At 41.5% G+C, this 12,829-nt stretch overlaps 1 protein-coding gene across 2 annotated transcripts in view; it reads left to right on the forward strand.

Annotated features, from left to right (window-relative positions):
* PLCE1 (phospholipase C epsilon 1) overlaps positions 1 to 12,829 on the forward strand; it is a 325,603-nt gene that overhangs the window by 227,724 nt on the left and 85,050 nt on the right. For both annotated transcript variants that reach the window (XM_087432292.1, XM_087432293.1), the window contains exons 6-7: positions 5,545 to 5,803; positions 7,402 to 7,607. In XM_087432292.1, coding sequence (XP_087288418.1) covers positions 5,545 to 5,803; positions 7,402 to 7,607 — 465 coding nt within the window. The remainder of the gene's footprint in view (positions 1 to 5,544; positions 5,804 to 7,401; positions 7,608 to 12,829) is intronic.

Consider the following 12,829-nt stretch of genomic DNA (forward strand, 5'->3'; position numbering starts at 1 on the left):
GGGCTAAGCATGTTGCATGCATTAACTCTTTTAATTCTCAGAACAATATTTTGCAATAGATACTATTATTATAATCACATTATACAAAAGGAGAAACTAAAGTTAGGAGAAGTTAAGTCATTCACCAAAGGTCACCTGGCATGGGTAGGACATGAATGCAGGCAGCCTTGATTTCAGAGCCTGCCCTTCACCTCTGTGATATCCTGCTCTTATGCCTTCTCCATCAAGCTAATAATAAGGTCACCATTCTGTCAATAAAGTCTCCCGCCTTATTCCCTTTCAGCCTCGGTTACCTGGCATACAGTAACTGTCCTTCATGCTTGTGGGAGGCAATGTGGTGTGAGGAGGAAGAACATAAGTTGTTGAGTCAGAATAGCAGGGACTCAAATCCTGGCTCTCCCACAGAATAACTGTGTGATCTGGGAAAATTACTTGACCTCACTGAGCCCAGTTTCTTCATCTGTAGAATGAGGATAATAATAAAAAAGCGCCTATCTCTTTATGTAGGATTTAGTGAGATAATATAAAGTGTCTGGCGTATAGTAAGTCTTTATAATATAAGAGAACCTCTTACTGTTGTTGTTGTTGTCTGAGATTCACCTTCCCAATGAGGGTTCTCACTATAAATAGATCTTGCTTTGTAAAATTATCAAGTTTTTTCTTTGATTCTCCAGGTCCTACATAGGGATTCAGGATTGGGGGAGGAGAGGAAAATTCTCAGAGTTGGAAATTTTTTGTCCTTTTGAATTTTCTTAACTAAGAATAAACTCAAATGATCATGTTGTTAGCATTTAAAATGATCATAGAAATGTACCAGGTACCACTCAAAAAAAGGAAAAAATAGAAAAAATACTGGGAGAACAAGAGGCTATATCCAGATGATTTGATTCTCTTTGTGATAAATTTTCTATAAAGAACCTGTGTTACTTTTATTTTAAAAAAAAAAAGATCATATATGATAAAATAGTTCTATTTCAATGATGCTTATCCTTCTATGTTTGACTGGTAAGTTGGTGCTGGCTGTTGGCTGGGGACCTCACTTTCTCTCTTCTGTCCTCACAGCATGGTAGCTGGCTCCCTCCAAAGTGAACAATCCAAGAGAGCAAGGCAGAAGCTGCAGTGCCTTTATGTCCTGGCCTCAGAAGTCACACGCTGTCACTTATGGCATATTGTACTGGTCACATAGGACCAGCACTGGTTCATTGTGGGTAGGGACTGTACTGCACTAGGAAGTGTGGATCCTTGGGGGCCATCTTGGAGGCTGGCTGCCACATACCATGTATTAGATTCTCTTGATACAAGAATGGCCTCAGAATGACCCATGGAGACCTTGGGTGAATGTGACTTTCAAACCCAACTTAGTTTGGATACAAAATCCAAGAAGACCATAGAGCCAGGTGATTCTCTCTTAGAAGAGGAATAACCTCAAACCGGGCTAAACCTCACCACTGATTCCTGTACATTTTGTCTTAGACCCTAGACCCACTGCCGCCTATTCATGCTTCTATATTTGGCTTAAAACTGAACTGATCTTTACAAATATATGGGTAAAAATACCAAGTTTAATAGCTCTTTTGCTGGAACAATATATACAGAAGATAAGTTGCTAGATGTTCTTATGATGGAATGATTGTGGAGGCAGAGCTTGTGTGTGCAGTTTCAGGCCTGAAAATATTTGGATTACAAGTAATTTAACTACATCAAGATAACTAAAGTTTTTTATTTTTTTAAGCTATTAGATGGGAAGGGGGAGCAACCTTACTATTAAATGACTTTGGTTTTCTATAGACATTGTACATTTTGCTTCCTCAAACTAAATTCTCAACTGTTTAAAGGAAACAATTAGAAATATGAAGATTTATAGATAACAATATTTACTTGTCAACTTAAAAAGTAAATTGGCCAGTTGTTTTACCCACACAACAAGTTTATTTGGCATTAGCCAAAAGAATTGCAATTCGGGAAATATGGGAAACAAAGGAAGGGGCTTGCTTTTATAGAGGAGAAGGGGGAGTAGGGAGGGACTGTTCTAAACAAAAGTTCATTGGAGGAAAGTAAGAGTTCAGGGTGGTGACAGCTTCTCATTGGCTTAGCTGTGGTGCTTCTTGTTGGCTGGGCTGTTGCTGGGCAGGGAGAGACATCTTCCTTCCTCCTGCTGTATAGTAAAGTAGTAAACACCTTCCTGTCTGAGATGCAAGCTACATCTCTTCCTGTTTGGAGTAATTGATGATGGATCATAGGACATGAGAGATAGGCCTTCCTGTCTCCAATTTAGTTGAAGTTTCCTTTATTCATTTCACACAATCATGGTGTCAATGTAAAATAATCCAAATGAAGAACAATACAGGGCCGGCCCTGTGGCTTAGCGGTTAAGTGCGTGCACTCTGCTGCTGGCGGCCCGGGTTCGGATCCCGGGCGCGCACCGACGCACCGCTTCTCCGGCCATGCTGAGGCCGCGTCCCACAAACAGCAACTAGAAGGATGTGCAGCTGTGACATACAACTATCTACTGGGGCTTTGGGGAGAAAAAGGAGGAGGATTGGCAATAGATGTTAGCTCAGAGCCGGTCTTCCTCAGCAAAAATAGGAGGATTAGCATGGATGTTAGCTCAGGGCTGATCTTCCTCACAAAAAAGAAAAAAGAGCAATAGAAAAATGAAGAAAATAATATGATGAATTCATACAATGGAATACTATTTAGCCACCCAAAATGATGTTTATGAAAAAATTTTAATACCATTGGAAAATAAGTAACATACAATGCATAAAAACATCTGGGAACAAAGCTGTCAATACTTAATAACCTCTGCAATATTTATACAGCAATATTTATAAAATACTTATATCAGACAGATGCAAATAGAATACTGAAAGAAGCTATACCTAATGTTACCTGTGAATGGTAGAACTGTAGGTGGATTTTCTATATTTTTGGTATTTTCCATATTTTCTACAATGAGCATCTAGTAACTTTATAATCATAAAAAGAAACAAAAGTTTTTTTTGTTTTTTTGTTTTTTTTGTGAGGAAGATCAGCCCTGAGCTAACATCTATGCCAATCCTCTTTTTGCTGAGGAAGACCGGCCCTGAGCTAACATCTATTGCCAGTCCTCCTCCTTTTTTTCCCCAAAGCCCCAGTAGATAGTTGTATGTCATAGTTGCACATCCTTCTAGTTGCTGTATGTGGGACGCGGCCTCAGCATGGCTGGACAAGCAGTACGTTGGTGCGCGCCCGGGATCCGAACCCGGGCCGCCAGTAGCGGAGCATGCGCACTTAACCGCTAAGCCACAGGGCCGGCCCCTAAAAGTTTTAAAATAGTGTCAATTCTCAATCTAACAAAAAATTATTGATCTTTGCTAAGGTTTGTCTTTTGCCCCCAAACATACCTTGACTACTCCATTACTCACGGAAAGAAGGATGGTTAAATAATGAGAACCATGTCTCATTTATTTATCCACTTTATTTATTTATACCTCCATTTCATGCCCAAAAAAGGATTCTCACCACCTTATAAGAAACCAGTTGTAGGACGAGCTGGACTTAGTGGGGTGAAATCGGGAAACAACTTTATTTTTCTGACCTCACTGTCTTTCAGACGTGCTTGATGGGATCTTCCTCTCCTGACTCTGGATTACACCTTGGGAGATCTTATAGCTTTCCCAGTCAGTTGTGTGGTTACTAAGCTGTCTCAGTTCATGAGCGTGAATGAATCTCAGAAACATATGGCTGTGCGAAAAAGCAGGTTGCCTAAAAGTAGCTACAGTGTGACACCATTTACATACAGTTTAACACAAACAATTCTATAAACTGCTTCACGATATATACACATGTTGGGAAAGTGTAAAGAATTATAAGAGAATGAGAACCCTGAAGTCACAGTGTGGTCCCCTATAGTGAAGGGGGGGAGGAATATGTGCCCACGGAGGAGTCCACTGGGGCCTCAACCATATTATTAGTGTTTTATTTTTTTAAACTGAGAGGTTGGGGCATGCATGTTTGTCATGTTGTACTTCTTTATGTCTTTTGGATATCTTATATATTACATGATGGTTTTTTAATCCAGTCTGATCTAAATCAAAATTTCAACCTCTCATTTAATTTAAAGCTTCTCCCTTTCCCCACATTTCACAGCCCAGCTAGTCTCAGAAACCTGCAGTAGGGTGGGAAGATATGGTTTATCTTTTCTCTCTCTCTCCTTCCAACTCAAGGTCCCTGCGGAAAAAGTGGGCAGGAGAGGAGAGGGGAAGGGATGAAGGGTAAGGGGAACAAAGGTCTTACTTGGCTGGGACAGTTGTTATCTGGCCTAGGTGCTCCCACAGAGAGCAATGTGGGGTGCTTTTAGGGTTTCTTCCTAGTTACTCCTCCTAACTTCCCCCACCCCCTGTCCTATGGGTACCTCCCACTGCACCATTACCTGACAAGAGGCAGTGCACCCTCAATCCTCAGGATGCAGCTCTGTAAGTGCTGCCCTCACAGACACTTTCCGCTAGGGTCATCTCATTTGGCAGGCAGGCCTTTCAAGATAGCTCAGGTCCAGCTGCCTCTCACAGTGTCCACTCCTGACTCACAGGAAGCACTCAGCGCTTTGCCCTCCCAGACTCTGCAAATGCAAAACACACCCACTGGAACCTTCTCCCTCACATTGCTTTCTGGCAGCTCCTGGTGGCCTCTCATCTTTAGACTTTCCTAGGCAAGAGTCACACACCAGTCTATGTGGTTAACAAACTGCCCAGGACACAGGTCAACCTCTCCATGGAATTCACTTGAAGGCCCTGCACTTGGGGTAGATTTCCTCCTTCTCACATACAGCGCTCTGACATCTCTCTCCAAAGAAACATTCCCTAGCTGGCTCTCAGATCCAGTTCCTCTGCATGGGCTGATGGAGGGTTAGAGACCAGTGAGGGCAGAGCAGTTAGGGTACCCCTTGTGATGACCTGGTGCCTATCTTTAGAAGATGGATTACAATGTCACCTGTTGTTCTCAGCAGCAATTTCAAAATAGGAAAAGTCCATTTAACATCTTGTTATGCAAATAATACTTTAAGATAATGTCCCTCACGGGCCAGTGGCTTATTGTCAAAGCTGGATTCAGTAAAAATAATTCTACAAAAGAGGCCAAAACAGGCTTCATGTGTATCACTGAGGGACTGGCCTAATCCAAGGATAATACTTAAAAGATCAAGAGGAATGGATGGACCATGTTTCTGCAGGCAATCCTCCATAAATATTTGTATAAACCATATTATCTATTATTTTCCCTTTTGGCTATAGCTGCAAGAAAAGCTTAAACCTAAGTTCATTGCCCACCTTCCAAAATTAACTCCTTCCACATGTGTTTTTGTTTCTATCTGTCGTATTTAATTTTGTGTTTCAATTTATAAAAGTAATAATCACATCATTTGGGGAAGTGGGTGGAAATATGATTCCTAAATAAATATAAGAAAACTTAGACAAAAAAGAATGAATTTGTATGGAATTTATGCCATTTACTGTAAACTATATTATTTCTCCTTTGGTCTAAAAAAATGTCATTTACTTGCAATAGGTCGAGAAAAGTTTTAAAAATGTGGCAGTTTATGGACCAGTCTGACCTGGAGACCATGAGGAGCCTGAAGGATGCCATGGCTCAGCACGAATCTTCCTGTGAGTACAGGAAGGTGGTGACGCGGGCGCTGCACATCCCTGGCTGTAAGGTGGTTCCGTTCTGTGGGGTGTTTCTGAAGGAGCTCTGTGAAGCACTGGACGGAGCCTCCGGCCTCATGAAGCTTTGCCCGAGGTACAATTCCCAAGAAGAAACTCTAGAGGTGAGGCCTTTCAAAATCCTTATGATCTGAAGAGTCATTGTTGCCCCCAGGCTCATCACTCACTAAAGTGAGAAGAGAGAACTTACTGAACCCAAGGTTATCAGTTGTTACTGTTGTGTTGGATAACAGTTAGTCAAAAGTTCCAGAGAAAAGAATGCCAACTAGCACTGTTTGGGGCTTAACATTGTTAAGTTAGCTTTAATAGGACAACGTGTAAATACAAGTGGAAATGGGTGTTGTTTTCCAATTTTTTTTTAAAGGTTGATGGGGTTTTCTTCTCTCTTATTGGATGGGAATGTCTGGATTCAGGGGATAAGAGAAGTCCAGCAAGAGTTATTAACTTTTCTGAATCAACGGAATAAAGAATGGGGGGAAGTCAACGCTGCCTTCCTTTCATCCTTACTGAGAGGATGCTAGAGAAGCTGGTGCCTCATCTAAAGATGAGCTCCAGGCTCCTGATCACAGCTGCCTCAGTCTTCCCAGGCCCATTGCTTCTTGTTAATGACTTCCTCAGTGGAGAGGACCATGTGAGCTTTGACTCAGGGCTTGGGCATTGGAGAGAAGGGGCAGTGAGAAACTGGATCTAGAAGATAAACACCTATATGGTGTTTAGAAATGAAAGAAGGGACAAAAATGTGGGGAGCTTTATGGGGAGTTTTGAAGAGTCCCACACCTGGAAGTCCCAAACCCAAATCTAGAGTCATTCTCACCATGGTAGCAACACCAACTACTGACCTTACAGACACACACACACACACACACACATATGCTCTCACACTCACATGCACCCCTTCTCGGTGGCAGTGGGAAGACTCTTCCTAAAACTTCAGTCTCTTCTGGGTCACCTGGGAGCAAAGGTGTCGCCTGGTGGCAGGGAGACTTAAGAGCCCATGACAGGTACAGGCAACATTACTGGCTTGCATCTCTCTGGCTTATGAGAGGGATAAAAGGGCAAGAAATGCAGGAGAAGGCTTAAAGGAAGCCCCCCAGGCTGTACCCACACCGGCCCCTCATGTCTTGAGAGGAGGGAACGCCACATCTTGCACCCAGCTGCAGCTCTTGCCTCTGGTGGAAGAAAATTCCTGACCACGAGTACAGACAATCAGAGCTCAAAAAACCACCAGGAAGCCACTGTGTCACTGTAGGATATATGGGAAATAAGGCAAAACGTCACCCTTTCTCAATGTTTTCCTTGGGCCCCGGTAATTTTACCCGGTTCCATAGAATAATAGACTTTTGTCATGGTTTTTCTCAATTCTCACTGAGAGGATAAAATAACCCTGCCCTTCCTCTGTAAAGTGGCTAATCTTCTCCCTAGGGGACCTTGAAATAATATTGCTTTTTGTGTTGTAAATTCGAAGTGGAGTGTTGATTCCTAGAGGGACTAAAGTTGTCTTAGTGGAAACAAGAGTGAGTTCTGATATTCCGTGTGGTGAAACAAAAAAATGTTTTTCCTGGAGTTCTTTTTTTCTTTGCAGTAAAATAGGCACAAATGCCATTATTTATGACTATTATGATTTCATTTCCCTAGCCAAGTAGGTTATTTGGATGTAGTATGTGAAGTTGTAATAACAAATTCTCAATATATTTTTCTGTAGTTTGTAGCCGATTACAGTGGACAAGATAATTTCTTACAACGTGTGGGACAAAATGGCTTAAAGAATTCAGAGAAGGAGTCTACTGTCAACAGCATCTTTCAGATCATCAGGAGCTGCAGTCGAAGTCTGGAGACCGAGGAGGAGGACAGCCCCAGTGAAGGGAGCAGCTCTAGGAGAAATTCCTTGAAGGATAAAGCCAGATGGCAGTAAGTTTTACATTTAAAAGTATGGATGCTTATTTCTTCTTTCTGTTATTTCTTTAAAAAAAATAAGGAAGAAAGAAAAGAAAATTAGAGCTATCCTGCCATTTCTAAAACTTCAACAAATTAAATTGCAGGATCAGACCATGATATTTTATTTATTTCATAACTTCTGTAAAAATTGTTTTTATTAATCACTGGGTAGGGCACAGGGACAAGTACTAAAATATTTTTAAATCACATATACTGATTTAGTTGGGCTGGAGTGATACCCAGAAATCAGTATTTTTGGCAGCTCCCGCCAACATCTGGGTGATTCTAAGACAGGTGGTTCAAGGATCTCACTTCAGAAACATGGCTCTGGGCCGGCCCCGTGGCTTAGCGGTTAAGTGCACGTGCTCCGCTACTGGTGGCCCGGGTTCAGATCCTGGGCGCGCACCGACGCACCGCTTGTCCAGCCATGCTGAGGCGGTGTCCCACATACAGCAACTAGAAGGATGTGCAACTGTGACATACAACTATCTACTGGGGCTGTGGGGGAAAAAAAAGTAGGATTGGCAATAGATGTTAGCTCAGGGCTGGTCTTCCTCAGCAAAAAGAGGAGGATTAGCACAGATGTTAGCTCAGGGCTGATCTTCCTCACAAAAAAAAAAAAAGGAAAGAAAAAGAAACATGGATCTATGAGGTGGCATCTGCAGCTTTGTAAGTGTTCAGTTGTTCCAGTTGCTGTTTTATCAGCAGACATTGCAGTCTAGCCAGACAGGCTTACCCACAACCAAATGAGAAGTTCAGAAATCAGTGGTCTTGGGGCATGCATTGCATCTCTTCAAGGTCACTTACTCATGGTCAAGCCTAACTCAAATGGCAGAGCCTGGCCCAGCTGGAAGAATCCTTTGGTGCCATCCAGAGCTGTTAGGTCTACTGGCTTTGACATCTTTGCCACGAATGGTTTTATCTGTAGTCAGTATTCCTGAGTGATACCTTGCAGTTGTCTTGTAGTGCTTATACACATGTGTGTGCATTTGTAAGACATTGCTATTTGTTTTGCAAAGCCTTTCCCAATTGTCTCTGTGTGTGTGTGAGCCTACCCTGGGAAGGGTGACAGTGTTTTCAGAAAATAATTTCTTTGGAATTATAGTGCTAGATTCTAAGAATCGTTGTGAACACAGAAATGAACACCTTATGTCTGAATCCCTAAAGCTGTTATGTTTTAAGGAGGTAAATGTATTTTCCAGGTTTCTCCAAAGTCTTTTGGCTTTCTTCCAAACCTCACTTCCTCACTTATTCCCCATACAGGACACAGGTGCTCAAAGATTAACTGTTACTACCCTCACCACAGTGTCTTGGCCCTAAAGCTCAAATGTCTCAGAAGTGACTTCTACAATTGGTGTTTTTTTTATTTTAAGTTTATCTCAAATCAAAGATTATTTGAAAGTTTCCTCACTAGCAGTTTGCTGACATTAGTGGCAATCCATATAAGAGAGAGAGGATCATCTACAAATAAGCTCATGTCTACACAAGAAGCCTCTCATAACCATTTAAATCTTTAATCTATATCTACCTCTATCTACCTATCTGTATATATAGGTATCTATGTATATATCTACCTCCTTCCACAAAAGATCTTGTAGATGCTTATAAGAATAAATATAAATAATTGAGGATATTAAGGAAAAAGGCAAATAGGATAGGAAAAAATAAAACATACTGAAGTGTATACTATACAGTCTTTACAGTGATCATATTTTGTTGTGAGAATTCTTAGTGGCCAAAGGAAAGAGGGAGTCATGATTCATTACAAATTTCACAGTATTTGTAAGAAAAGTCAGACAAATGTTTGGGAGAAGCATACCTTTTCTGTATACTGAGATCTGGCCAAATTCCTTTCTTAAATCCTACTATAAGGGATACATCACCCCTGAAGAGATAAAATAATGAATTTCATATGGCTCTTTTTTATAACAACCTTCACTTGAGGCCGTGTGTGTGTGTGTGTGTGTTTGTGTGTGTGTGTGTGTGTGTATGGAAGTGTTACTTAAAGATGTCAGCCTTTCTAAAATGCTTTTAGGAGTGCTACCTTTAATTGAGCCTCAGAGACCTAGCCTCTGAGCTTTCCCTATACCGTCCTTTCCTTTTGCCTGGGGTTCCTTCAAGTGATAACATTTCTTCCCTCATTCCATCACCTCTCATGAAATTTTTATTCCCAATCTTCCGCTTATTCCCATGTCCCCTTCCTAGTCTTTTTATCATCGACATCCTAAGAACATTTCTCTTCCACTTCCATTTTCCAGTTCCTGCTTGTAAGCACTCTTAGAAGGGAAAAAAGCACAAGAATGCAAATATTTCTTTTACGAACCTGTAAAGTCATATTGAAATCCTCGCACTGAAACCTGTGTACCTCAGTTCCAGTAATACTTTCCTTACCCCAAGTGACAGCTCCTCTGGAAAGAACCACTGAACACAGAAGATGGGGTGAGATGTTTAATAGAATCCACTGCCACCAGATCAGCAAGCACTGTTTCCAAGACTATCTGCCAGGACTTGGGATCTGTTCCTGACCCAGAGCCCCACGTTTAAATATCCAGCGCAGGGTTGTGTGTGGCAAGGGGATTTCCAGATCCCAAAACCCATAGGAACCATGCTTTGTTGTTGAAATGGCTAAAACAAAGACTCTGTAAACAATAACCTCCAGCCCCTGTTCCTGTGGCAGCCACCAAGCCTGTGAAAATTACATCAAAGAAAGAAAGGACAATCTCGTGGTCCTTTGGTTCACCCAGCCTGCAGGGCCCTCTTATATTTTTTCTCAAACCTTTCAGCTGCTCCTGCCAAAAAACCCATTCAAAGCAGCCCAGAAAAGTGACCATAAAAAGTTCAACATCTCCACAGGAGAGAAACAGGGTTGAGAGAGTCTCAAAATGTCCGCGGGATCTTAAGGCCATCTCGTCCCGCTTCCCCGGTACAGATGAAGAAGTGATACCTGGAGATGGGAAGTCACTTCCCTAAGTGACGCCCAGCAGAGCTGGGGCGTGAGCCTGACCACGCGTTCACCTGCAGGGCAGGGTCTTTTCTCCTGCAACGTTTAAGGCATTTTTTGTCCCTGTAGAGGAGCTGACTCAGCTTCTTTTTATTTCTAGTACCTGTAGATTAGGAACATCTGAATTCTAAAGGGACTCTAATTACATTTCATATGACCTATAAAGCTCATTAATAATGACTTTTTAAATTTAACAGCATGAAGAATAAATAAGCTTTGCCTGTGTGAGTATGTGTAAGTCGTGGAGGCGTAAGCGTAGCATATGACACTATGGTTGGAAAATGGAAATTAAGAATATTAAGATACGTAGAGAAGAGTGTTGGGTCATATAGGAACTGCAAGTTTTTATTTTCAACACTGTTGACCCTCTTTAAGATGCTGCAGCATAAGAAGGATTTGTACATTTGGAGAAATCAGATATAAGTAGATAATGAGTGCAGACAGAACCTTGGAATGGAGGCTGCTTGAACCAGCTAAGAGCTCAGACCTTGCAGTCACATTGCCTGGGACTGAATCTTGCCACCACCACTTACTATTTGTGTCACCTGGGTAGGTGACTTAATTTTGCTAAGCTTCGGTTTTGTCATCTGTAAAATGAGAATGATCATAATGCTTTATAGGGTTGTTGTGAGGATTATGTGAGATGATGCATGTAAAATAACCAATTTTACATTGTAAATGCCATATAAATGGGGCAGTTGTAATTAACGTCTGACATCACACCCTGCAAATGCTCAGCTGAGGCATCTGGGGGCTTGAGCACAAAGATGTGGGCACGCTTGGCAGCAGTCATCATTTTAGGAGCACCCCTCAGTCACACTCCCCTTCTGTACTGGAGAGAGCTGTTGTCTGTGCCCTCCTACCCCAACAACCTCCTTAGAGACGTGCCTGGACGATAATCCAACCCCACAAGGATAGAAAATAAAAAAGCTATGCATAAGAAAGTAGCATATCCAAGAAAAGATGATAGTTACCAGGATTTGCCACACACACATGCATGCACGTGCACACAAAAATAATAAAATGATAGGAAACCAACCAGTTATTCTCCAGAGACGATGGTGCAGACAAGTCCCAACCTTACAGAAACCCACCTCAGGTACAGCTGATTGCTTCAGCCCACCCCAGACCTTAACATGGTCTCCACTCCCCCCAGCATTACTGGGGTTACCTGGGACTGGGGATACCTGGGACCCTCTATTTCTCTCTCTTCCTGTCTCCTTAGCCAGCACAGAAGACCCAGTCCAGCTTCTGTGACCTGTAACAAAGAAAGCCATTTTCCCACTATCTGTACAACATTCAGTTTAAGCTTGTTTATGGCTTGAATCCAGACCTGAAACTTGGACACCATTTCCACAAAGAACCAATGTTTGTTTGGGCGGCTATATTCTAGAATATTGACTTTGCAAATACAAGTCAGACAATAATGATATTAGTAATATTTGGCATGCTATTATTTATTAAGAGCCTACTTTTTAACAAACACTGTCCTAAATACTTTACATATATTATATGATTTAATCCTCACAACACTTCCGTTTTATACAGGATCTCACAGGTTGCAGGGCCAAGATTTAACCTCAGGCAGGCCGGCTCCAACATCCACACACTACCTAGACGTAATTTAGAAGCTGCCTGTAGTTGAGGAAGGTGCTAGGTTAATTGAAAGCAAGAATTTGCCAGAAGTGAGCTTAAAATTCTAAATTTTATTACAGGGAACAGCTGTAGCTAGTTCTTTGCAAAAGGTGTACATTTCCTTCTATCTTACAAAATTAAATTTAGGCTTGTTTATCACTTGATGAATCGTGTTCATGTAATCATATTAAATTTGTAGGAAGTAATGAACTGTTTATTAAGAAAACATATAACCAAGTTGACAAATAGCCCCCTTATTCCCTAATATAAGATTTTCATCATAGAACATTAGAAAACTGTTTATCTGTCTATTTATGGTTTCTAACTAAAGGATGCTGCGGAACGTTTTCAGGGGTTGGATACAAACCTTCCTCTTTTCTTCTTGGTCCTCTCCTTAAAGCGTATGACCTAAGTTTGACAAGGTAGTTGCTTTGATGGCAAACTACATGTTTGATCTTTGGTTAATGTTATTTGGTTTCTAAGTAACCCTTTAAATTTCACCGTATTCCTTCTTGTAAACCCATAGAAATTTGTCTCCTGAGAGAATCAAGCACAAAAG

This window comes from Ceratotherium simum, chromosome 6 (genome assembly GCF_057802395.1).
Source record: "Ceratotherium simum simum isolate JZ-2026a chromosome 6, ASM5780239v1, whole genome shotgun sequence".
Classification (NCBI taxonomy): Eukaryota; Metazoa; Chordata; class Mammalia; order Perissodactyla; family Rhinocerotidae; genus Ceratotherium; species Ceratotherium simum.